Below are 27,514 nucleotides of genomic sequence, written 5' to 3'. Positions count from 1 at the left end.
GGTCAGTTGGTCGCCGCTTTGCGAGTTCAGCGCTGTCTGCTAAAGTACCGGGCGGGATTTCCGCAATACGTTCAGTATGGCGAAGACCTACGATTATTTGTTTAAACTGCTGTTAATCGGGGATTCCGGAGTCGGGAAGACCTGTGTGCTGTTCAGATTCTCAGAGGATGCCTTTAACTCGACATTTATCTCGACGATAGGTATTTATGTCTTCGTTTTAAAGCTTTTGGGCTCGGATTGTTTATGAAACGTCAGGCTGTGCTAACGGCTAAGCTAATGGACAAGTAACTGTTCTGCTAGCTTTGTTTGAGTTTACAGTTTGGTTTTGGTTGTCAACTTTGACAGTTCTGCATACATTTTGTTCCTTGATTCGTCATCATATATGACCACAAAGTGTGTGTTTGATGGACGTTATTGTTTTGGTTGTTAGCATCTAACTAGCTTCTCTGACAGAATGACTCAGACTCAAAATTACTGTTTATTACTATTTAGAAAGCTTAAAAGTACCAGATATCTATATTTATTTCTTAAACACTCAATTAAAATATATTTAATTGGATGCGTGTTAATCAGATGTCACCTGTTATACACACACCAGACGTCTCAATATATTGCCATACATAAGTATATTAAAGATAAAATTGAAACGTGTTTGGCATAACTTTTGAAAGAATTAACGTCAATATGTTTATGAAAATAACTGATAGCCATTTTACATGAAACATTTATTTTGTAAAATACATAACTTGAAACTTACTTATTGATAAATAACTTACCAAAAGAGTGAGTAATGATAATACATTTAAATATATTACCGACAGAATGAAAATATAAGTAAATTGGTACTTATGAAGGACTCCTGCAAACTCTAAAGGCTGAAAATTACAATCAATGAATATTTTTCTCAAAATATGATCTTACTTAGTCTTTAATATGTCAAATTATTCTTATGCCTGAATTTTTTTGTTGTTATTTAAGCTATTGGTATATCGAATGACCATTAGGTTTAAGTCTTCTAGAAACTTTAGAGATGTATGATGGTAGTAGTTATTACTGAGAACAAAAAATATACAGTGCTCAGCATATATAAGTACACCTAGGGCTGCTCGATTTTGGGAAAAATCATAATCACGATTATTTTGGTCATAATTGTAATCACGATTATTTAAAATGATTACTGTTGAAGTCAAAATTATTAGCGCTCCTGAGAATATGTTTTTTTTTAAATAAATATTTCCCAAATGATGTTTAACAGAGCAAGGAATTTTAACAGTATGTCCTATAATATTTTTCTTCTAGGCTTATTTGTTTTATTTTAGCTAGAATAAAAGCAGGTTTAAATATTTTGAATATTTTGAATATTTTTGGTCAATATTATTACCCCCTTGAGCAATATATTTTTTGATTCTCTGCAGAAGAATCTACTGTTATACAATGACCTGCTTAATTACCCTAATTAAGCCTTTGAATTGCACTTTAATCTGAATGCTTGTATTTAAAAAAATATCTAGAAAAATGTTATGTACTGTCATCATAGCAAAGATAAAAGAAATCAGTAATCAAAAACAAGATATCAAAGCTATTATGTTCAGAAATAAGTAAAAAAAAACTTTTCCATTAACAGAAATTGGGCAGGAAGCGGAATTGCTAATATTCTGGAGGGCTAATAATTCTGACTTTAATGTATGCATACAGTTGTTTTCCTCCCTGCAAGGGAAAGATAAATAAATACAATAGAAAAAAAATACTAAACAAACTGCTTTAAGCATCTTCACTGTAAGAATAAAACTTTAGCTACAAAAGTCCTTCAGTCAAGAGCAGAGGGATTTTCTCGTTTTGTTTAATTAATGATAAAAACAACGCGCTTGTCTCTTTAATGGTTTCTCTTTCACGTGTCTTTTGATCCTCAACTCGTAACTCGTAACTCGTAACGCGTTTTGACACCTATTTGACCATTAAAGCGCTCACATCAAGATGACTTTAGATGTCTTTAGAGGTGTGCGATGCGGCGCCAGGCGCGAGTATAATTCCAGCTTCAGTGTGCGAATGAGACCGAATGCTGACCGGCCGCATGCTTCTGGCTGTCTGCGCGTGCCGCACACACAAGCACGCGGTTTTGCGCTTTTAGAAGCAACAGCTGGAAAGGGGGCGGTATATGATGCAATAATCGTTTATCTCGATTAATGCTTTTTCATAATCATTTGAAGCCAAAATCGTAATCGGATTTTCGATTAATTGCACAGCCCTAAGTACACCCCTTACAAATTTCTCTTTTAAATTGATATTTTTAATAGGAAGCTATACAGTGTTATATTTGTACATATACTTTAGATTAGTCAGTACTGAAGCCAAATCTGGAGCTTATCTAACAAAATAACTTACGATAAAAGTCCAAAAACTAGTACAGCCAAATTTTATAGAAAAATGTTAAATACAAATTTAAAAAAGAGAAAAAATCTAGAGAAGCCATTTAGTTGAAGTTTTGTAGTTTTCTTTTTGCAATATTTAGCTTGAATTTAATTGTATTAGCTTTCAATTTCTAAATACGTTTAGTGACTAAAATATTATCTGATTGAAGCAGTAGTGAAGCTGTGACGCATTACCTGATAGATTCAAAAAGACAGAAGAGTCGTTAGATAGAGGCCAGATTAATTGAATATTACCTTTAACAGCTATAGTGAAACGCGATCCAGCGGTACATCCTTGAGAAACTGATGTGCACTGCTCTCTGTGGTTTTGTTCTCAAAGCACCCGCTGACTGCTGGAGCTCAGATGATGCATCGCAAGACAGAGTGTGTGTGCGTGTGTGTGTGTGTGTGTGTGTATGTGTGTGTGTTTGTGTGGTCACGTGATGTGCGTTTTCAGTGGTATAGTTTGGAAGGTGGGCTTTTCAGAAATGCCAGTGTGGACGTGGATCGTTTTCATTCTAATATGCCAATTTAAAACTATGATGTATTAGTGTAAATGGGGACATGTGTATTTTTCGCAAGCAGTTTACTGCTGCGACAGGAGCGGGGCGGAGGATGGCAATGCCGGCTCAGCATTGTGATGTCTATTGATCAACGGCAATAGACTATAGCATCGTTTATCGACCCAACTCTAATTGATTCGTGTTTGAAATGACACTACGACGCCACCTCATGTACTGTGTGCCTAAGGGGTAAATGGTAGCAGTGCAAGGCTGATCAATTAGTTCAGATTAGTATCAATACTTGGCTACATCAATAATGTATCGTGGGTGGAATTATCACAATAAACCAGCATTGATATTTTGTCCTGGCCCTATTATTGAATAATCAAATGTAATGTAAAATAACACCGGCTTTCTTCATTGCTGATCAGCTATAATAATCCCAACTTCACATTGCTGAAAACAATGAAACAATGCTGAAACAATATGTTGTGCATCCCTAATTCTATTACTCTCTTAAGATCATAACTAAACGCTCTAATGTTACAAAATCAATCAGTAATTTGAATTAAAATATATATATATCATTAACCATTCATGCTTATGCTTTTATTTATTGTAGGTGATATTAAATGTCTAGTTTGATGCATGAGTTCTTGTACATAAAATATATAAATATATCAAATGTTGTGCATTCTGTAGACATTATGTGCATTGGTTTTAATACCTAAATATAGTTATATGATATACATGATGTTTGAAAGAGACACTTTTGGCCTATGACGATTGCGTGTTTTCTCCTGCAGGTATCGATTTCAAGATCAGGACAATAGAACTAGATGGCAAGAAGATAAAGTTACAGATATGGTGAGTTTCTAGACTTCTTTCCTCCAACAAGTAGTTGAACATTAGCAGATTGCTGGAATGGCACGGCTAAATTCGTTTGTGGAGGAATTCCTGAAGGAGCCACTGTTTGACTCGTGAAACCATGGCTGGGTTAATTTCTCCTTTATTTTTAATGGTTCTCTTTTATGTTTGCTCTAGTTAGGAGAATGTCGTTTTCCGCTTCGCCAGATCTGCAAACCACATTTCAGCTTACAATTGTAATGCAATGCAGTATGATTTGCAATGCTGAAATTGCTATATTTACAGGGACACGGCAGGACAGGAACGATTTCGGACGATCACGACAGCATATTACAGAGGTGCAATGGTAAGACAATGCTCGAATACACTCAAAAACAGGACTTTTGCTGCTTGTTTGAGCTACTTATTTAAAATGAGTTGAAAAAAACACAATTCTTAAGGTTTTTTTTGGGACAACTTAATTGTTTTGTTTAATCCACTGCAAAAATAATTCAGTATCATAAGACAACGTGAAGGGTTGTGTTGTGCAGTTTTTAAAGTGTATGTCAGTTTATGCTATTAAATTAGTTTTGCTAGTTTGCTGTTGTCTTTAAAATAGCTTGGTGTGCACAATTGTAATGAGTTTTATCTGATTTTAGGGTATTATGCTGGTTTATGATATCACCAATGAGAAGTCATTTGACAACATCAAAAACTGGATCCGAAACATAGAGGAGGTGAGTGTCTCAGTGCCTGATTTGTCTTCCTTTAACAGATCACTTCAGGTTTCGTGTCTTCTTTTGTGTTTCCTTAATATGATACATCTTTAGATCTTAGCTGCATCTTGTTTTTATGATACCGTTTTTACTGCAAAATATTAAAGTAAAAATTTGCATTGCAAAAAGTGTTCTATGGGCAAGTTTTTTTTTTTTTGGAGAAAGCATGAACTGATAAAATAGAAAGTTTTGGGTCAATAATGTCTTTCTAATGGATGTATTTAACATTTATTTTTAAAATACAAAATACTTCTTGTAAATATATATATATATATTGTGTGTGTGTGTGTGTGTGTGTGTGCGTGTGCGTGTGCGTGTGCGTGTGCGTGTGCGTGTGCGCGTGCGCGTGCGCGTGCGCGTGCGCGTGCGCGTGCGCGTGCGCGTGTGTGTGTGTGTGTGTGTGTGTGTGTGTGTGTGTGTGTATATATCACTAAATTTATGGTTCTGTTTTCTGTGGAGCAGCAAAACTTAGCATAGTTAATAAAGATTTATTTAAACATTAAAGTTATCATGCAGTGCTTTAAAATGTGCTCTTTTTTTTATTTATTTATTTATTTTTAGATGTTTAACATAATCTGTAATACAAGAGGGCGGGGCATAGAGTAGCTCCTTCCCTTTATAAAAAAATCAGCCAATAGTGTTTTGTTTTTATTTCAGCTCTGCCAGTGAGAGTGGTTAAGCTCAAGTGTATTGAATAAAAAGAAAATGAGAAGTGTCTTAAAGGATGCGGGGCATGTGAGAAACTGAAGTGAGGTGACGTCAAAATAAAAAAAAAACAGCAGAAGTTGTTGTGACAAACTGCAAGCTTTGCATGTTTATATCAGGTTTACATTTTCTATATGCGAATATTGTCACTGTTTTGAAGCACACTAGCTTATAGATATTCTTGAAACTAACATGCTGATACTAACATCTAAAAAAACCTTATTTCAATTTCATAGGACCTTTAAATATAAATATTTCGAGAAATTCTCTAGAGTTGAACTCGCTAGCTGAGCACACCGACTCTTGCTTGTAAAAGTAGTGCTACATGATGTTGTTTATAAACGGTTTAAGTTAGGTTTCCAGTTGAAAAACCAATTGAGGGATTGCGTGAGATAGGAAATGTTCATTTTTGTTTATATTTTCCTGTAACTAAGCAAAAATATGAAGAACAATTATATTCACTTGCTGCTGTTTGACCTATGGTGACTGCTTGTGCAGCGATCTGAGCTTAATCAAAGAGTGATAAACAGCATTTATTGTTGGAATTCCTTGATAAATTGGAAAATTTCAAAGATGAAGTTCTGTTTGTTAAAATAGGAGAACACAAATGTTCTTGTGATTATTGAACAGATGTGCCATAGACCATTTTGAGGGATGTAAACAAAAACAATGGTCCCATCATATGTCCTATATATATATATATACACATACATACATATATATATATATATATATATATATATATATATATATATATATATATATATATATATATGTATATATATGTATATATATGTATATATATATATATATATATATATATATATATATATATATATATATATATATATATATGTATATAATATATCTTTGTATATTTATATATATATAATATATCTTTGAATAGGAGTTTAATGGTTTCACAAAATTGTCATGGTTTTTATTGTAAAATAAAATCTCCTATTGCAACATACAGAAATCCCATATATCTGCATAAAATAAATTGCCTTATAAGCTACCATTTACAGTATTAAAGTTATTCTTAAATCCATGTGATCAAAATACTGAAAGGAGGCAGCAGCTTGATCTTATTAATAGATCCATCATTTTAATTAACGATGTGTAATTTCGTGAAATGTATTTTTGGTTGCTGTCTTCCAATGTGTACTTCCACTTTACTCAGACCTAACTGACTGTTAAATATGACTATTCATTGTTGCATGCATTCAGTTTGTGTTCCAGTGCAAGAACGTGTTTGTGTGTGTGTGTGTGTGTGTGTATGTGTGTGTGTGTGTGTGTGTGTATATATATATATATATATATATATATATATATATATATATATATATATATATATATATATATATATATATATATATATATATATATATATGTATGTATGTATGTATATATATATATGTATGTATGTATGTATATATATATATATATGTATGTATATATATATATATATATGTATGTATATATATATATATGTATGTATATATATATATATGTATATATATATATATATATATATGTATATATATATATATATATATATATATATATATATATATATATATATATATATATATATATATATATATATATATATAGGGCATCTAAGCTATAATGCCGATCCGATACGCATCTAGATACAAAGAATACGATCCGATATATTAGCGATACATTTGTGACATATTGCGATGCAACACGATACGATTCACACCCATATCACGATACAATGCGATAATTCAGCACTAACTTATTAGATCAAGTTTATGAGATGATGTAAGAAAGGATGCTGTGCCATTGAATGAGTTTGATTATTTATTAACAAAGCAAAACCAAGACTTTTTTTACAAACTGGCTTTTCTTTCAGAGCCAGAGTTTCAGTTTACAGTAGACGGCCATTTTAGAACCTATAGCACATATTATTTAAGGATTTTCAAGATAAACAGAATGTATAAGTGCAATATATATTAAAATATATATATTTGCACTCTTTCAACATAAAGGTTTACCACTGCACAACAAGAATTGTGATTTAACTTTTCAACTATGAAAACAAGTTTTACAAAGATATATTGTGCCACTGAATATTCAAAACTTAAGGTCGTGAACTAGCAGTGTTATGCTGCTTTGAAACATCACTGTCACTGTAAACTACAGGCTAATAAAAATATAAATAAATAAAAATTAACAGGAGGAGGTGTTTAAAACCTTCGTTCTCCGTGACACTAGGCTGAAAATCTTTGCAGATGAACAATGCAATAGCATTCGTTATTGCCGTAGAGCGCACAAAACTGTTGCGCATGGAAAAAACTTTCAATGCTTTTCTCACCACTTTTGGAGCTGGTAGCTACAGTTGAAGCAGAGCAGGAAGCCGGGGATGCAGGAACACTGGAAGATGCTTTCACAACAACACCGTGGCGCCGCTTCAAGTGAGATATTAGATTAGTCGTACTGCCCGTGTATTTTACAAATGCGCGGCACATTTTGCAAATTGCATAATTGTCCTAAAAAGTCGTCAATCTTTTTTGCAAAATCCATAATGTTGCCAAACTTAGATTTAAAACTCAGTGGGGAATAAAATGTTTGTTTTGCTTCTCGCGCTTTCTGTGGGCGCACCTGATACACTGAGTTGTAGTGTAAGTCTACACATCCGCAAGTCCGTTGCTAAGGCATACTTTATGTAGGTCGATTAAATAATGCGCCAAAAACAGGTTGACAACACTTGCTAATAAATAAAAAATACATTCTATATTAAAAATATAAGCTGTATCTTGGAAAAACCGATGCATCTCGCAAAAAACCGATGCATCTCGATTTGCTTCCAAAATTTCATTCATCCTCTGCTGCTCTACCGATGCACTCGCATCGTGCACGCGCATGACCGCGTATCGATACATATCGGTTAATCTTCCCATCCCTATTTTGCACACATACGTTTCAAGAGAACAGAACAGTTTGGCTTTTTTTTATGAACCGTCCCGACCCTATTTTTGACCAATACAATGCGTTTTTGGCCATTACCAAAATATATCTGTGCAACACAAGACTGGTTTTGTGGTCCAGGGTCACAAATAGTGTCATGTTAAAATAGTTTTTGCACACTTATGCATGTGTTGTATTATGGTTCATTATCTGCTTTATCCCAAACTATTTGTTGCCCAATTACTACATCATTTAGACCAGTCCATTTGGAACTTGTTTGCTAGACAATATTGTATGAATATTTAACATCAATGTTCTTCCTGTTTTTGTTTTTTTTCCTTCATCAACATAGCATGCATCAGCTGATGTGGAAAAGATGATTTTGGGGAACAAATGTGACATTAATGAGAAGAGGCAGGTGTCTAAAGACAGAGGCGAGAAGGTGAGTAGACCCAGTTTCTTTACCAAACTGATCATTCATTCATTTTCCTTCGGCTTAGGCCCGATCCCAATTCTATTTTTGTACCCCTTAGCCCTTGCAATCGAGGGTTAAGGGGAAGGGCTTCAAAATTTACCCCTAAGAATTGGGACAGCACTACATCACCTACACACGTCATCATATGTCCTCGCGATCTCTTGCTTCACATGAGTTAAGATGATGACGACTACTGTGGTGATTCCAGTTGTGTTATTTTTTGGTATTTATCTTCAGAAAATCACTGAAGTCATGTATTATGTTATCTAGGGCTGCTCGATTTTGGGAAAAATCATAATCACAAATATTTTGGTCATAATTGTAATCACGATTATTCCAAACTATTATTAGTTGAAGTCAAAATTATTAGCACTCCTGAAATTTATTTTTTTTAAATAAATATTTCCCAAATAAATGTTTTAACAGAGCAAGGAATTTTCACCGTATTTCCTCTAATATATTTCTTCTGGAGAGAGGCTTATTTGTTTTGTTTTGGCTAGAATAAGAGCAGGGGTCCGTTCTTCGTACGTGGATTACTCAGTTAGCTGGATTTGGATATTGACGATTTGACACAATCCAGGATCGTTTCGTTCTTCAAATCTGATCCGAGAGTTGTTGTCATAGCAACAGTTCTGCTAGGTCAAACCTGATCGAGAGCAGGTTCAGTTCATATAAACAGGATTAGATCGACTCAGTTCAAGCAAAGATAATACAGAAAGTATGTTCCGAATTCTGATATTTTCTTACAGTAGTAGTTATATACACTTGGTAAAATGGTAAATATTTTTTAACTATATATATATAAAGTTATAGTCATTAATAAAATAAATAAAGTTATACATATTAATAAAACGTATGCAATCTGCACCCTCGAAATGAAAGTACAAAGACTGCCACCTGGTGGTGCAAAGAGAAAACTGATTGATATGAACTTTTTAGATCGCTTTAGTACAAATTGTGTATAATAGAAATGCACAATATGTGACTTTTTTTTTAAGCAATAATACATTTATGCAGTCATAAACATGTTTTGATAGTTAATATACCGGTGATTTGATGCTTCACAAAAGTTGCAGACTCCTTTACCAATATCAAAATGCTTTCGTAAACAACCAGTTATTCTTTACACCGATTAAAAAACGGCTACTATAATAAAGAAAATCTTTTCTAAATGTAGAACTAAATACACTGATTTGCATTGAAATACATGATGAATACTCTTGACACATGAAAGTGTGAAGCCTGCAGCTCACAACAAATGTGGAAGGTTATTGCGTGTCATATTTAACAAGCCGTTTACTGCTAATTTGATGTAATTTTGCTCACATGGATAATTGAATATTAATCAGATGATGTCATTACGCTGCTGTGACGTCAGCCAATCGCTGCATTGCTGATCATGATTTCGAGGATCGATAGATCAGTCCTTCACAACACACGCAGCGATCTCAGATCAGTTTATCCAGACATTCTACTCTGATTCGTGAACTTGTTTGAAGAACCAAATTAGCGAGAGATCAGTTATCAAGATTAAATGATCCAGGATCTGCCAAATAATCTTAGATCATTTAAGCGAGGTACGAAGAACGGACCCCTGGTTTAAATATTTTGAATACCATTTTAAGGTCAATATTATAAGCCCCTTTAGGCAATATATGTTTTAATTGTCTGCAGAAGAAACTACTGTTATATAATGACTTGCCTAATTACCCTAATTAAGCCTTTGAATCGCACTTTGAATTTGAACGTTTGTTTTTAAAAGAATATTTAGTCTAATATTATGTACTGTCATCATAGCAAATATAAAAGAAATCAGTTATTAGAAATGAGTTATTAAAACTATCATGTTTAGAAATGTGTTGAAATAAAAATCTTCTTTCCATTTAAACAGAAATTGGGGAGCAAAAGGGTTGCTAATATTCAGGAGGGCTAATAATTCTGGCTTCAACTGCATATATACAGTTATTTACAACTTTGCAAAGTTAATAAAGTAAATAAAATATGAAACAAACTGTGCTTTAAGCATCTTCACTGCAAGAAAAACACTTTAGCTACAAAAGTCCTTCGGTCAAGAGCAGTGATGGATTTTCTCATTGTTTTATTAATAATGATAAAAACAGGCTGCAGTAAGAATTGCGCGCTGTTACTTTAAGGCTTTCGCTTTCACGTGTCTTTTGATCCGCAACTCGTTTGTTTATTACAGATTGAGGGTTAATATGAACAATCACTAAACACCTATTTGAACATTAAAGCGCTCACGTTAGTGACTTTAGATGTGTGTGCTCTCTGCTCATCACAATGTGCGAATGAGACCAAGTAAATAATTTAATAATCGTTTATCTCGATTAATGGTTTTTCATAATAAGCCAAAATCGAAATCGAATTTTAGATTAATTGCATAGCCCTAATGTTATCATAACGATCTCATGTGGTAATAAGATCGTAACAGTACTGTGCATTTACACAGTGGCCATATTCATTATTGTAAACACACCAAAAACAACATTAACATTATAGCAGACACTGTAAAAAGCTCATTCCCAGCCACTAGACTTTTCTGACAGGGTATTCAAGTGTCATCGAGTGTCAGAATGTTGTGGGACTGCTGTAAAAAAATCATTATTTGGGATTATACATCGCGAAATTTAGCGGTTTTTAGTTAAGCGTTTTTTTTTTAAAGCATGACAGTAAAACATGAACGCAGTTATGAATATATATAAATGTGTTTGTTTGTTGTAAAAATTCGTAATAATGACAAAAAATACTAATTAGTGGATCTCCTTACTTCCGGGTGCAGCTGGAGCTAGTGTATTCTGGGAAATTTTTCCCACCCCTTGGTTTCGAGTGTGGTCCTGAAAAGTCTTTGTTTGAAGGGGTGTATACTCCTTGCCCTTAGCCCTACGCCTTCAAGCTAAAGAGAAATGGGACACCATTACCTCTTCACGGGCACTTGCAAAACGAGGGGTAAGGGGAAGGGGTAGAATTGGGATTGGGCCTTAGTCTCTGATTTATCTGAGGTCGCCACAGCGGAATGAACCGCTAACTATTACAGCATATGTTTTACTCAGCGGATGCCCTTCCAGCCACAACTTAGTACTGGGAAACACCCTTACACTCTTGTATTCACACACACATACACTACAGCCAAATTAGCTTATTCAATTCACCTGTAGTGCATGTGTTTGGACTGTGGGGGAAACCGGAGCACCCAGAGGAAACTTACACCAACATGGGGAGAACATGCAAACTCCACACAGAAATGCCCAGCCAGGACTCGAACCAGCAACTTTCTTGCTGTGAGGTGACGGTGCTAACCACTGAGCCACAGTGTTGCCCCCCACTAAACTGATCATCTTTTGAAAAAACAAACTGTTTGCTATAATAAAACACTTCAGTTTTGATTGCTACAGCAATAATGGCACCCTCCACAATAGTCATTTAGTTAATGATTTACCTGCATTCCCACAAATGACTATAAATACTAAATGTGTAATCATACATGTTGTATTTGCCTGTATCCATTCAGCTGGCGTTAGAGTACGGCATCAAGTTCATGGAGACAAGTGCAAAGGCTAATATCAACGTTGAGAATGTAAGTTTAAATGGCTTTTATGATAAATCCCCATCTTAGGTCCTTATCAGCTGATTGAGCTTTTAAATGTCTAATCCAGACGTAATGGTATTTTCTGCTCTACACACAGGCTTTCTTAACACTCGCCAGAGACATAAAAGCAAAGATGGACACAAAATTGGTAAGACTTTCCCTTGTTGTTGTTTTTTTGTGTGCATTTGATAATAGCACTTTCATTTATTAACTTAAGGGAACTTTTATATCATTCATTTTTTATGTCAGCATTTATTAACACTAGGGATGTAACGGTATCAGAATTTCACGGGACGATAATACCTCGGTATGAATGGCACGGTACGGTATTTATTGAGTAATTTACAGGAAAAACAAAACTAATGAAAAGACTCGAAAAAAGTGGCAAAAGTGTTTATTGTCTTAGCACTGAACATATCAATGACATACAAATTAGCCATCTATCTGTAAGTTTCGAAACAGGAACTTCAATTTTTCAATTTTAATAACAAAAAACTATTAAACCATGTAAATAAAATAAAGTTTCAATTTAGTATTGTTGAAAACTCATCACATTCAACATTTAATCACACACTCACTTAGATAGAGATGGGTTTTTAAGGAAAATTATCATATAACTATAATCTGGTAAAAGCTGGGATCTCTGGGCATGTCCCCTGCAACAGAAAAAACCCCTCTCATTTGGGACTGAGGTTTCTGGGACAGAGAGATATGATTTAGCCAAGGTTGACAGCAGTGGGTAACGTTGTGCATTGTCTTTCCACCACTTGAGAGGACAAACCATGAGTGAGATAGAGGTCTCTTTGCGGTAAAAGTCAATGTCTGCATCAATCTGAACAGTGTGCTGTGTTCTGCAGTCTCCATGACTGTTTTAGTCGTATTCCCCGACTTATATTTCACCACAGTCTGGCAGTGCCTGCATACTGTTTTTTTCTGTCACCTTTTCTCCTTTTCGTATCTTTTTAGAAAGAAACTGAAATGCTTCCACACATCCGATTTAAAACCCGCTTTAGGTTTGATCATCTCCAGCTCTTTTTCTTCCCTGTTACTAGCAACACACTTCATTTCCGCATTACTGGATCTGTAGTGACAACAGACCGCAAAGGATGATGGCCACGCCTAGGCTGATGGGAATTGTAGTTCCCGCTACCTCCCGTTCGCTTCACTCGCCTTAGCAAACTTTTCTCAGAAATATAGTTTTATTGAGTCAATCGCCTACGGTAATATTGAAAAAAATTACTATTGCGGTATGACTGTATTTACAATATTGTTACATCCCTAATTAACACATTTCAATTGTTGACATCAGTTAATGTGCTGTGAAATAACATTTAAAGTAAACATTTATTTTAACTTGTGTAAGGTCAAGATTTAAGTGATATGTGATGGATGCTTTATTGTTACTATGATGTACATCATGTCTTTGCACTAAAAAGTTCAATCTATTTTATTATATATATATATATATATATATATATATATATATATATATATATATATATATATATATATATATGATTAACTTCTGCTAACAAAAAATACCTTATAAAGACTTATTTTGGATGCCTTTATGCCAATAAAATAAAGTGATTATAAGAAAAAATGTAAAAGTAATGACTTCATTATGGTTTGGTAATAATTGGTAAACAATAGGGCAATGATAATATTGGTAAATAAGCACATAATGGTGGACAAATAATACATAATGGCCCAGTTTCACAAACGGCCTTAGTTAAATTAGGCTATTTAAGCCAAATTCATAGAAATGGCCTTAGAAAAATATTTTACTGGTGTGCACCTGGAGAAAAAAAATACAATGGTGTATTTTAAGACATCTCACTGCAAGTTATTTTGAGTTCAAACATGCATTTTAATCTTGACTAGCCTTAAACCTTGTTTGTGCAACCTGTGGAATGTTTATTAGAATCAATTGATCAGTCATTAGTAAACAGTCCAAAATAATTGGAAACAAGTCAATATTATTGGTAAGTGCAAAAAACAATATGACATAATTGGTAACAGAATACATATTGTTCATAATTTATGACTGTTTTAATGAATTAAGCCTTCGCCTTCTCTTGCTTATCTCTCTTCATTGAATTTTAGTAATAGAGTGACATACAATTGGTAAATAAGCACAAAATGGTGGACGAATAATACATAATGTGTATTAGAATGAATAGGTCAGTCATTAGTAAACAAACAGTAATTACAAAGTAATTGCAAACAGGGGGGTATTCTAGTAAGCTGAGTTACTTACTTTCTGCTAATCCCTGGACTCTCGGTTGATTACCCAAAACCTGCTTACCCTCAGTATGTCGGTTCCAAAACAGCTGATAAGAGTTAGTCAAATCAACCTCCTGAAGAAAACCGTGGGTTAATGCACGCGCACGGTGCATACCTGCAGGCATTTTCAGTAGATCTCAGAATTCACGAGTCACCATAGAAAGTCACGGTGAGGAAAAAAAGGCAACGCACTTTACAGAGGCGGAGTTGGTTGTTTTAATGCTGGCGTGCGAGGAATTAAGGCAGGTTAAAAAGAAAAAACAATAAACATCTGCATTAACGAAGCAAAGAAATTTAAGATAAAAATAGATAAGAACAGAAAAAAAAACTTGTAATATTTTAATGCTTTAATTCTTTTTCATTTGTAAAGATATTTGCGTATTGCTGTACATCCTGTGTGTATTAAGCAATGTGTAGGCATGGCGCACAACTAACGCGCTCTGCGCTGGACAATAGACCTGCTTTGATCTGGTCTATTGAACCGTCTGTAGCCTGGTTTATACTTTTGCGTCAAGTGACCGGCATAACTCACGGCGTAGGCAACGCGCAGCTGTGCATTTATACTTCTGCGCGCTGTCTCTGTTGGTCTGCATTAACACTTCCGAAACGCTAGTTGGCAGTAAGGTGTAAATGTTCCTCTGTGTCGAGTTTTTTCGCTTCTGTTTTGCTTTTCCTGAGCACTTCCTGGTTGTACAAGTGACTCAATCTCGCTCATTTTGAGGCAGGAACCGGCGGACGTGCAACAACTTTAACTATGAGGTAAACACAAAACAAAACTTTCCATCCGGAGCTCCTTCACGGGACTCCACACTTGTAAACAATCGCTCGCGCCATTCGCGCGGCTCTTGGTCCCGCCCAGACTTGTCAGCGCTACCAAGCCGACCAATAACAGAGCTTGCGCTACGCGTCGTTGCGACGTGTAGTTACAATTTTTGAGAGGTGCACGTCAGCCACGCCGAAGGGCTATGCGTCAGCACCGTAGCATATGCCGGCGTTTGACGCAGAAGTATAAATCAGCCTTGTTTCAGTTCCTCAAAATAGCAACATGAGGTTAATGAGGTTTTCATGAGGTTTTGTTTGTAATAACTAGAAAATGCCACTTTTTAAAAAAAAACGTTTTTCTTAAAATTCTGGAATATTTTCTGTCCGTTTATATGTTTTTTTGGACCAAAAAATATTTTAGACTGGACCTTTAAATAAAACAGATTGTAGCTTCAGGTTCTCCTGTTTAAAATAATATGTGACACTTGAAGCTGAGTGCTAAAATAACAATAAAACTGCTTTAAAAAAAATAATAATAACATAGGCCCATTAGATGCACACAAAACACCTCTAGGTATTTAAGGGTTAAGAGAATAATAATTGGTAAATAAGCACATGTATGAAAAATAATAGGTCAGTCATTAGTAAACAAACAGTCAAACATAATTGGAAGCAAGTCAGTATTAATTGGTAAATGCATCAAATTGTGTTAACAAAACAACATAATTGATAATGTTCGTAATTAGTGACTATTTTGATGAATGAAGCCATTACTGTCTCTCATCTGTCTTCCTCGAATTGTAGTAGTAAGGCATTAATAACTGGTAAATAAGCACATAATGGTGAACTATAATACATAATGTGTATGAGAAATAATAGGCCAGTCATTAGTAAACAATCAGTCAAAAATAATCAATATTAATTGGTAAATTCATCAAATCATGTAAACAAAAGACATCATTGGTAACAGAGTACATGATGTTAGTAATTGATAACTGAATCCTTCATTGTTTCTTGCTTATCTCTGCCTTCCTTGTAGCAGATCAGAATCTTGATTGGTTTGTTTTCTCTTTGCTCACGCAGGAGGGAAACAATCCTCAGGGCAGCAACCACGGTGTGAAAATTACCACTGAACAGCCGAAAAAGAGCAGCTTCTTTCGCTGTGTGCTACTGTGAAGACCAAGGCCTTACTGTCCACCGTTCACGGGCTGGACATGACTGGACTATGCTCTCCCTCTTAGCACTCCTCCTTCCTCTTTTATCCCATCTCTCCTTCTCTGTCGCTCTACTTCCAGCCCTCGGGCAGTCAGAGTTGCTGGCTCCTATTATCCTCTTCCATTGACAGATTAGTGATGCCGCTTCCTCTCGCTTATGACTCTTCCATGGCAAAAAAAAACGTGGTGGGAAAGTGTCAAGTCAAGGTTGACGAACTGGGTGCTGACGCATCTTTTGCAGTCGTTCCACCATCTAAAAGAGACCTCCATCTTTCTTTCATTCGCTCGTTTTTTGAGCACACAACTGCCAAAATAGATCCATTCCTTCATGGCGACCTGGAAGTTGATGCGATTCTGGGTCTGACCGCTGAGCGTGAGCTGATATTGAGCCAATTTGAGAGTTACATGGGACGTTTTCTATCATTCCATTTTATTTTTCGGCCCTCATGCATTCTGTGACAATCACACAACCTTTTTGTAATTAGAGAAGTATTATAAGCCACCTATTAGATGCATCATTTCTTTCTTTCCTTTAAGTGCTGTTTTTGACCCCTTTTTATGGTCACTAATCTTTGACTTGTTACTCAAAATTGGCGCAGTTTCAGAGATAAAACAATGGTAGAATCAGCTTTTTTTTAATTATTATTATTCATCAAGACATGTTAATCTGTATGGAGCCAGATCAGTCTCAAATGACACATTTACAAAATACAATTCATACAAGCACGGCACAATTTACAATTACAAAATACAATTTGTGAGTATAAAACAGTTCATAGTACACAAATACTATTCGGAAATTCAGAACACGCATTGTAAATATGCAAATACATTTTGGAAATTCATAAATGCACAAGTCCAATTCATAAATTCGAAACGGGATTGGTAAATTTGCAAAGCAAATTCGTAAATTTATAAATGCGAAAGTCTAATTCGTAAATTCAAAACAGCATTCGTAAATGCGCAAATCCAATTCATAATTTCAAAACACGATTTGAAATTGCGCAAATCCAGTTTGTAAATTAAAAACATGATTTGTAAAAGCGCAACTCCTTTTTGTAAATTCAAAACACAATTCGTGAATTAGCAAATCCAGTTTGTAAACTAAAAACCTGATTTATAAATGCGCAAATCCAATTCATAAATTCAAAACACGATTCGTAAACGCGCAAGTCTTGATTCGTTAATTCAAAACGGCATTCGTAAATGCGCAGATTCAGTTAGTAAATTCAAAACAGGATTCGTAAATGCGCAAATGCAATTCATAAATTAAAATTTACACATCCAATGTGTAAATTCAAAACACAATTCGTAAATACACAAATCCAATTTAAAAATTCAAAACAGTTTGTAAATACACATCTAATTCGTAAATTTAAAGCACATTTCGTAAATGCGCAAATCCAATTTGTAAATTCAAACCAGGATTCATAAATACGCAAATCCAATTTGTAACTTCAAAACACATTTGTAAACGCGCAAATCCAGTTCGTAAATTCAAAATACAATTTGTAAATGGGCAAATCCTATTCGTAAATTCAAAAGACAATTTGTAAATGCACAAATCCAATTCGCAAGTTCAAAATACGATTCATAAATGCGCAAATACAAGTCGTAAATTTAAAACACAATTCGTAAATACGCAAATCTGATTCGTTAATATGCAAATCCAATTCGTAAATTCAAAACATAATTTGTAAATGCGCAAATCCAATTCATGAATTTAAAACACATTTTATTAATGCACAAATATAATTTCTAGTGAATTTACAAATTGTGTTGACAAATTGGATTTTGTGAATGTGAATTCTGCTGTGCATGTATGAGTTTTATTTTATAAAATTATTCTTTTTGAGACTGATCTGGCTCCATATTAACTGCCTCGGTTAAACTAACCAACCTCCCTTTTTTTTAACATTCACGTCAAGCTATTTCCAAATAGTTCAGTCTTTTATGCAGTAGCACTTGCTTTCATTTTTAACATTCCTTCGCATTAATCCAAAACTCAGGCCTTGTTTTGAAAAATCCCAACATGAAAGCGTTCTTTAAAAGGGTTAGTTAACCAAAAAATGATAATTACCTCACCATTTACTCTACATCATGTGGTTTTAGTTTTTTCTTTTTCAAAAGAAGAAACGAAATCTAATAGGTTTTGAACAATAGAGTAAATGATGACTGAATTTTCACTTTTGGGTGAATTTTCCTTTATTAAAAACATTTTAATTTAATCTACTAGAGTAAAATCGAAGGAAACTGACACATAGGCCCTATAAGGATGAGGAATTCCTGAGTTTGTAGTATTATTATCAAGTATGCGTAACCAAAAGCAATGACAAAGGGTGACTGTGTATCCCGAAAAGCAGAGCTATACTTGAGAAAGCACCTCCCGTACTGAAGTCCATGCACTTTATCAGTATCTTTTGTGTTGTGTGTGTGTGTGTGTGTAGTTTGTGCCAAGTGATAGTTTTTGCATCATAAAGACAGGCATTTTACATGGAGTATGACCTGCCGGATATATGTTCATTTATAGATTAAGGCATTTTCATTCCCCCAAAAGGTTTAAGGAATATTTCCACGAAACAAAATCTGCTGGTAATAACCAAAGCTAGTTTAATGCCACAGCCTCCATCAGTTGTGTTGTGTTAATTTCTCATATTTATAATGTATTATGGACTGTACTGGTAATGCTTGAGTTATAGTCCACTAGTTTGGGTGGAAAAACAAAACACCACTCGGATTTGGTTCATATGACTAGACTTAAATACTGTAATCCACAGTTCATGAGTTTCTGAATGGTGCGTTGTCATAAACACATACTTATTAATGCAACAAACGCAACGTTTGAGAGATACATTGCACTTAAAGGCAAACTTTAGCAGTTTTATGATAATAGTTAAGATGGGAGATATGATTTCAGTCTTAATTTTGACGTTGTGTGATTTTTGTATGGTGCCAGATCAGTCTCTAAAATAATACATTTACAAAGTAAAATTCATACAAGCACAGCACAGTTCACATTTACAAAATCCAATTCATGAATTCAAAACATGATTTTTAAATACACAAATGCAATTCATTAATTAAAAATTACACATCCAATGTGTACATTCAAAACACAATTCGTAAACACTCAAATCCAATTCAAAACTTCAAAACACAAATCCAATTTGAAAATTCAAAACAGTTCGCAAATACACATCCAATTCGTAAATTCAAAGCACAGTTCGTAAATGCAAATATCCAATTCGTAAATTCAAAATAATTTCTGATGACACAAATCCAATTTATAAATTCAAAACACAATTCAAAATTGCACAAATCCAATTCGTAAATTCAAAACACGATTCGTGAATACAAAAATCCAATTCATAAATTCAAAGCAAAATTTGTAAATATGCAAATCTAATTCATAAATTCAAGACAGTTCATAAAACAGAAATCCAATTCAAAAATTCAAAACATGATTCGCAAATATGCAAATCCAATTTATAAATTCAAAACAGTTCAAAAATATGCAAATCCTATTGGTAAATTCAAAACACAATTTATAAATACAAAAACCCAATTTCTAAATTTAAAAACACGATTTGTAAATATGCAAGTGTAATTCAGAAATTCAAAATACGGTTCGTGAATACTCGCATCCAATTCGTAAATTCCAAACACTGTTTGTAAATCCACTAATCAATTTTGTAAATTCAAAACAGGATTCGTAAATGCGCAAATCCAGTTTATGAATTTAAAACAATTTGTAAATATGCAAATCTAATTCATAAATTCAAAACGGTTCATAAGTACACAAATCCAATTTGTAAATTCAAAACACAATTCGTAAATACAAAAATCGAATTCGTAAATTCAAAACACAATTAGTAAATACACAAATCCAATTCGTAAATTCAAAACACAATTCAAAATTGCACAAATCCAATTCGTAAATTCAAAACACGATTCGTGAATACAAAATTCCAATTCATAAATTCAAAGCAAAATTTGTAAATATGCAAATCTAATTCATAAATTCAAAACGGTTCATAAATACACAAATCCAATTTGTAAATTCAAAACACAATTCGTAAATACAAAAATCGAATTCGTAAATTCAAAACACAATTAGTAAATACACAAATCCAATTCGTAAATTCAAAACACAATTCATAAATACAAAAATCCAATTCTTATATTTAAAACACAGTTAGTAAATACACAAATCTAATTCATAAATTCAAAACGCGATTTGTAAATTTGCAAATCCAATTTATTTGGCAAAATATTTATGATTTTTACATGTGAATTCAGCAGTTGTGTGTTTACAAATTGGATTTTGTAAATGTATTATTTTAAGACTGATCTGGCTCCATAATTTTGCCTTTGCGCTGCAGTAAATGTACGTTTTTGTAGTCATATTGTGAATTGAAACATGATTCAGTGCAGTAGTTTTTTACCAGCAATAGGTGAGGAAACTTGCAGCTTCAACGCCCTTTAACTTTTGAGTGAAAGAACAAAATCTCCATCCAAGAGTGTCCAAAGAGAAATCTCTGAAGAGCTGATTTGAACATTTTCAGGTCAAATTTCACCCTGAAACCTGATGTTATTTTGCTCTTTTAATGTTCGCATGACAAGCACATTTTCACATTAATGCAATGGAAATAAATCTGATCACTGTACTGCAGTTAAGTTAATGTCTAAAAAATCTGTATTTTAATACTATTTTGCACATGCAATTTATTAAATGCATTGCAATTAATGTGAAGTTAAATGTCACGAAAATGCAAAATATACCAATTCTTTCATTTGATTCGGGGTGAAATGTGACCTAGATGTGTTTTATTTGAGATTAAAATAATAAGAAGCACAGTGTTTTTCCTGCGAGGCAGAGATGCGTAAAATATTCGTCTTGCTGCAATATGGCACATTCACTTTTCTTTTTCTAAGCTTAAACGTTGACCAACTTCCTGTTTGCACCTTGTTCTCTTTCCACCTCGAGGAGTGTTGTGTTGTCTCACACAAGGGGTTTTCATCTTCATCATCCGTACCCATAACTTTCCTTTTCTCTCCCTGTCCAAATGACGTCCCCGACTTGCCGTGTGTCTTAATAACTGATACTTGATCTTTCATCTTGGATCTATGCATCATGAAGGTGATACTGTTGACCTCCTGTGTGTTTTTGTCTGTTGTTATTTTTCTAGTCTGCTGTTTCAAACATGTTCGGCCGTAATAATGGACCTTAGATGTGATTTAATTTGGGTGTTTTAAAGTAGTGATAAACTGCAAAAAAAAAAAAAAGTATGACAGACAGCTGGCAAAACTATTTTTATTTGATTTGCAGAAACGAACCAAGTGGAAACGAACATTAGCAAAACAGGTACCGCTATCGTCTTAACCAGGGGTGTCCAAAATCAGTCCTGGAGGGCCGGCGTCCTGCTTATTTTAGTTCCAACCCCAGTTAAACACACTTGAATTAGCTAATCAAGCTGTTTCTAGGTATACTAAACTTGCAGGGCGGTGTGTTGAAGGAAGTTGGAGCTTAACTCTGCAGGACACCGGCCCTCCAGGACTGAGTTTGGACACCCCTGGTCTTAACAAACAGCTTTGCAGTAGTGTTCATTGAGCAGTGATGAGCTTCCTTCAGTCTCAGTTTAGTTTGTCTTTCTTGTATTTCTTTGATTTGAAACGACTGTCATCCATATCATCTACAGATTCTTTTATATGACCGTGTTTTCATTTTGTCGATCGTGAGGTAACCGGAGAGATCGGTAAATTACATTTTGGTAAAAAATAAAAAAATTATAAAAAACTGAAAGATACAATTGTAAATAACTCTAATAAGAGATCTACTTAAATTGTACTGTACTTTCTAAACAAACAAAAAAAACAACATTGAGAAACTGATCTACAGTTTTTGTAGATATCTGTACTTTTGATTTATTAAAATAAGATTCTTTTAAGAGATGGATCTTTGTGTTTTTATATTGTGAATATGTACATTTGTGTGTAGGCATCCTTTTCAGGCATATTCATGGCTTATTTTTATGTTTAAGATATTTTTAACCTGAATATTCTTGGTATTTGCAGTTGAAACCAGAAGTTTACAAACACTCTAAAAAAAAAAAATGTCTTTATAAATGTCTGATGGTAAATCATACTAAACGTTTACATTTTAAGGTCCGTTAGGATTACCTAAATGATTTACATTTACTAAATGGCAGAATTATGAGAGATTGTTTTTTTTTTTTGAGAATTTTTGTTCATATCTAGAAAGTCAAAGATGTATAACTTTGGTCAAATGTTTGGGGTATCCTTCCACAAGCTTCTCACAATAGTTTGTTGGAATTCTGGTCCATTCCTCCTGACACAATTGGTGTAACAAAGTCAGATTTGTAGGCTGTCTTGCTTGCTCTAGCTTTTTCAACTCTGCCCACAAATTTTCTATATAGGATTGAGATCAGGGCTTTGTGATGGCCACTCCAAAACATTCACTCTGTTGTCCTTAAAGTACATTTAAACTAACGTGGCAGTATGCTTAGGGTCATGGTATGTTTGGAAGACCAATGTGTGGCAAAGTTTTAATTTGCTGGCTGATGTCTTGAGATGTTGCTTCAGTATTTCTCCATACTGTTCTTTCTTCATGATGCCATCTATGCTGTGAAGTGGACCAGTCCTTCCTGCAGCAAAACAGCCCCACAACATGATGCTGCCGCCCCCATACTTCACAGTTGGGATGGTGTTCCTAGGCTTGTAAGCTTTCCCCTTTGTCCTCCAAATGTAACACTGGTCATTATGGCCAAGCAGTTCAATCTTAGCTCCATCACACCACAGGACATGTCTCCAAAAACTATTCTTTTTCCCAGTGTAATTTAGCAAATGGTAATCTGGCTTTTTTGTTGATTCTGGCTTGTTGATTTTCCCATGTTGTCACAGAAGGAAGCAGTGTGTGTTTGAGGATTTCCTTAAATACTAGTCTACAGTTGTGCCTCACAATATCTCAAATGTTGTCAATTAGCCAATCAGAAACTTCCAAAACCTTGACACCATCATCTGAGCTTTTTCAGAGGCAGAATAATCTTATTGTAAACTTGACTTTCAAGAAAAGTTATAACAATTTTTCAAAACATATCTCTCTCATTTTCCTGACTTACCTAAAAGAGAAAGAGTTTAGCCATATTAACATCTGACTTTTTTTTAAATGGTTATGTGCCTTTTTATTCAGTGTATGTAAACTTCTGGTTTCAACTGTATATATGTACAAGTGATTTGTATACTTCTGCATTTTTAACTTCAGTACCTGACTTCTGTATCTGCAGAAAAAAAGCATCATCTATTTAAAGTAAATGCCCTGTCGGTCAGTGTCCAGATGATCTTCATATTCTGATGTGGAAGGTGCTAGAAGAAAGAAAATTGAGACATTTAATAATCTTATTTATTAATAAATAAATAAATAAAAAAACGGATAATGATTTAACATCTTATTTTAACAATAAAAGTTCTCAGACAGATAGATAGACAGACAGACAGATGATTCTAGTTGATCATTTGATATCAGAAGTGACTTATATAAAAGGCAAAGGCCTCTACTACGCTTATTTGACCAAAATATGATCATGCACTAATTTTTCATGATTTCATTAGGACAGTAAGGTCTGACTTTGCTTAGACAAAAGTCTTGTCACTGAACAGAAATAATGTCCAGTATAGAATATAAAGTCCTGCTGCAGTGGAGACAGAATGAATATTGTGTCTGACTCCATCATGAGCTTGGAGGACTGCATCCATACATCTCTGACATGACTCAAATCACTGATTAATAAAGTCATCTGGAATGGCAAAGAAAGCGTTCCTGCAGGACTCCCAGAGCTCATCAAGACTCATTGGATTCATCTTCAATGCCTCCTCCTTCTTCTTACCCCAGACATGCTCAATAATGTTCATGTCTGGTGACCGGGCTGACCAACCCTTGAGCACCTTCACCTTCTTTGCTTTCAGGAGCTTTGATGTGGAGGCTGAAGTATGAGAAGGAGCGCTATCCTACTGGAGAATTTGCCCTCTCCTGTGGTTTGTAATGTAATGGGCAGCACAAATGTCTTGATACCTCAGGCTGTTGATTTTGCCATCCAGTCTGCAGATCTCTCGCACGCCCCCATACTGAATGTAACCCCAAACCATGATTTTTCCTTCACCAAACTTGACTGATTTCTGTGAGAATCTTGGGTCCATGCAGGTTCCAGTAGGTCTTCTGCAGTATTTGTGATGATTGGGATGCAGCTCAACAGATCATTCAGCAGAAAAATCCACCTTCAGCCACTTTTCCAAATGATCAATTACAAGTCAAGGTATTATTTGCTGCTCTTACAACTGGGACCAACGACAAGACTTTTGTCAGGTAGTGTACACATGGGAGAATAATGAAATATCGCAATGTTAGATTTTTCCAATATCATGCAGTCCTACATCGCTGAGCTTCCTATGATTTCCACCTGAAGTCAAGTACAAAGTTTTAACTATGTTTTTGGTTCCTTTTCTGGACTTTAAACATCTCGGGACCTTTACCATCTACTCTCAGATTTCATCTAAAATCTAAAAGTTGTGATCTGAAGATGTAAAAGGATTTCTCTGGCATGACGGAGACTATTAATAACAGAAATGTCATTTTAGGGTGAAATAAAACGTAAAACTTCAGTTTGTGAGGTGAAAGCAATGCGTAGCTGTTACCTGAGGAAATCAGGCGCTCTCAAAATCATGTGCTGGAAATCCTCCAGAGAAAGACGGCCATCATTGTCCAGATCAGCCTCATCGATCACCTTCTCGCACACCATCCGCACCTCGTCCTCTGTGAGCTCATTTCGGGTCAGTTTATTCAGAGTTTTCTCCAGGTCTGATTTACAGATGAAGTCGTCGTTGTTGAAGTCTATAGATGGAGAGACTATGGGTTAGTTGGGTTCAGTAAGAAATTAAAAACTGATATGAACTTTCTATAAGTACAGTTACAGCCAATTATTAGTCCTTCTGTGAAATTTGTACTGTTTTTCAAATGTTTCCCAAGTGTTGTTTCTTTTTCAATCTAATTTTAATAACTAAACTCTAATAACTAATTCTTTTGTCTGTTATAATGACTACTTAATATTTTACTAGCTATTTTGCAAGATATTAGCATTCAGCCTAAATTGACATTTATATGCGTAACTAAATAGTCAAGTTGGGTTAAATAGGCAATCCATTGGACAACAGTAGATCTGTAGCCAATCAAAAAAAATAAATAAAAAGATTTCTAAGGGGGCTAATAATATTCACCTTACTAGTTTTTCAAAAATACTTTAAAATATACTAAAACCTACTTTCAAAAGTTCAGCTGATGATTTATAAAGCTTGTTTGGCATGCTGTACCAGGAGAGAGCCCTGAGCTCACAAGATCCTCGAGCCTGGGGCTCCCTCTCGTTTGCAAGGCAAGAAGGGAGTTTGAGCTCAGGTAGATATAGAGAACTCCCCTGCTGTAGTAGCTAATGAACAGATAGTGATTGCTCTTAAGAGATAGCTACTTATAGGAGCATGTGTTGGATAAGTCAATTAACTTAAGCTGCATGTTTTTGGACGGTGGGAGGAAACCAGGTAACCCAGGGGAATTCAATTCAGCTTTATTTGTATAGCACTTTTACAATGTAGATTGTGTCAAAGCAGCTTCACATAAATGGTCATAGTAACTGGATCAGGGTAGTTCAGTTTTTAGTGTTTAAGTTCAGTTCAGTTTAGCTCAGTTCAGTGTGATTTAATCATTACTGAGAGTTCAAACACTGAAGAGCAAATTCATCGATGCGTAGCTCTACCAATCCTGAACCATGCGAGCCAGTGGCGAAACTTATGAGAGCACGGAGAGAACGTGTGAACTCCGCACAGAAACGTTGGCTGGCTTGGCAAGTACTAGAATCAGTAATGTTCTTGCTGTAAGGCAACAGTGCTAACCACTGGGCCACCTTGTCACCCATCTAGGAAAGGAGGAGGAGTAGGGGTGATTGATTCTTCAAAACGGAGATGGCTGTGATATGATATTGAGGGTATTTATAGTGGCTTAGGAATCGTCTGATTGGTGAATCATAGATTGAATAATGCAGGACCAGCCGCAAGCAATCATAAGCATGTGATCCTCTCCAAATTAGCTCATAAATAAACTTCACCTAAAAAAAATCCTGTCAAATTAAAAGAACATTATAATAGAAAATAATGTTAAAAACGTCTTGTCATTAAACGTAACTTTGTAAATTTTTGAAGAAGAAATACAATTTCACAAGAGGCCTAATAATGTCTTCAACATATAAACCGTTACAATAACATTTAATCTATGAATTAAAGAAATTTTAGGCTTTTAAAATAATTTCAAAAAAGAACAAGTCAATCTATTAACGTTTATGTACAAAAAGGACTTGGCGTAGAACATTTATTTTTAATAATAATAGAGAAAATAATTAGAAAATGTATTATTAAGAGTAAGTAATATTTATCACAAGCCCAAAAGTACAATAAAAATAATTTCACAATCTATAAGCTAATTTTTTTTGTGGATTATTTACTGACTAGGGGTGCGTTTCCAACACAATCTCACGGTAATTCGTAACTTTTTCATTTAGTGGCTAATTCGTATGAATTCGTACAATCTAATTCGTACAATTTAATACGACTTGCTTATCCCCCAATGACGGTTGGGTTTAGGGGTGGGGTTGGGTGCCACGCCTTCTTTTTAAAATCGTACAATTTCGTACGACTGAACTCGTACGAATTAGCCACTAAACTGGCAAAACGTAAATTACTTACGTTTTCCCGTGAGATCAGGCTGGCGTTTCCCAAACAACGACGTAACTCGTGGCTGAACTATCATAGTACGATGCATCGTTTGGGAAAAGATCGATGTAGTGACGAGTGTTTCCCAAAACCTGTAGTGTTCACTGTCACAGATCCATCGCTTGAACTACTTTAGTTATAAACTGGGTGGAGTAACAACCTCTTTAGAGA

General features: G+C 34.7%; 2 protein-coding genes across 20 annotated transcripts in view; one reads left to right on the top strand and one right to left on the bottom strand.

Annotated features, from left to right (window-relative positions):
• rab8a (RAB8A, member RAS oncogene family) lies at window positions 1–22,464 on the top strand. 13 transcript variants are annotated; one of them, XM_087239918.1, is made up of 11 exons: window positions 1–200; window positions 3,718–3,778; window positions 4,064–4,124; window positions 4,417–4,494; window positions 8,528–8,617; window positions 12,177–12,242; window positions 12,352–12,402; window positions 16,386–17,201; window positions 19,478–20,388; window positions 20,634–21,905; window positions 22,056–22,464. In XM_087239918.1, exons 1-8 carry the CDS (start codon window positions 77–79, stop codon window positions 16,476–16,478), a joined length of 624 nt encoding a protein of 207 aa, XP_087096044.1. In that variant the 5' UTR covers window positions 1–76; the 3' UTR covers window positions 16,479–17,201; window positions 19,478–20,388; window positions 20,634–21,905; window positions 22,056–22,464.
• Window positions 21,754–27,514, bottom strand: part of cib3 (calcium and integrin binding family member 3) — a 30,188-nt gene continuing 24,427 nt past the window's right edge. The window contains exons 5-8 of one of the 7 annotated variants that reach the window (XR_015479197.1): window positions 25,226–25,421; window positions 22,835–23,899; window positions 22,075–22,645; window positions 21,754–21,921 (exon numbers count right to left, since the gene is read on the bottom strand). Coding sequence is in view for 1 of the 7 variants with exons in the window: in XM_087241779.1 (XP_087097905.1) it covers window positions 23,878–23,899; window positions 25,226–25,421 (218 nt within the window). In the remaining 6 variants the exon portion in view is untranslated. Of the gene's footprint in view, window positions 22,646–22,752; window positions 23,900–25,225; window positions 25,422–27,514 lie in introns of those variants that run through there. The other 6 variants (XR_015479196.1, XR_015479198.1, XR_015479195.1 and 3 more) reach the window with 6 other exon arrangements.

Source organism: Danio rerio, chromosome 2 (genome assembly GCF_052040795.2).
Source record: "Danio rerio strain M-AB ecotype USA chromosome 2, GRCz13ab, whole genome shotgun sequence".
Lineage (NCBI taxonomy): Eukaryota > Metazoa > Chordata > Actinopteri > Cypriniformes > Danionidae > Danio > Danio rerio.
The sequence above is the reverse complement of the archived record's forward strand: the minus strand, read 5'-3'. Positions and strand labels throughout refer to the sequence as shown.

Bases quoted from the DNA above. Each gene is read 5' to 3' on its own strand.
- rab8a (XM_087239920.1), top strand. From the start codon at position 77: ATGGCGAAGACCTACGATTATTTGTTTAAACTGCTGTTAATCGGGGAT. The intron at 201-3,717 runs GTATTTATGTCT...TTTCTCCTGCAG, and splicing joins GACATTTATCTCGACGATAG to GTATCGATTTCAAGATCAGG. The intron at 3,779-4,063 runs GTGAGTTTCTAG...CTATATTTACAG, and splicing joins AAGATAAAGTTACAGATATG to GGACACGGCAGGACAGGAAC.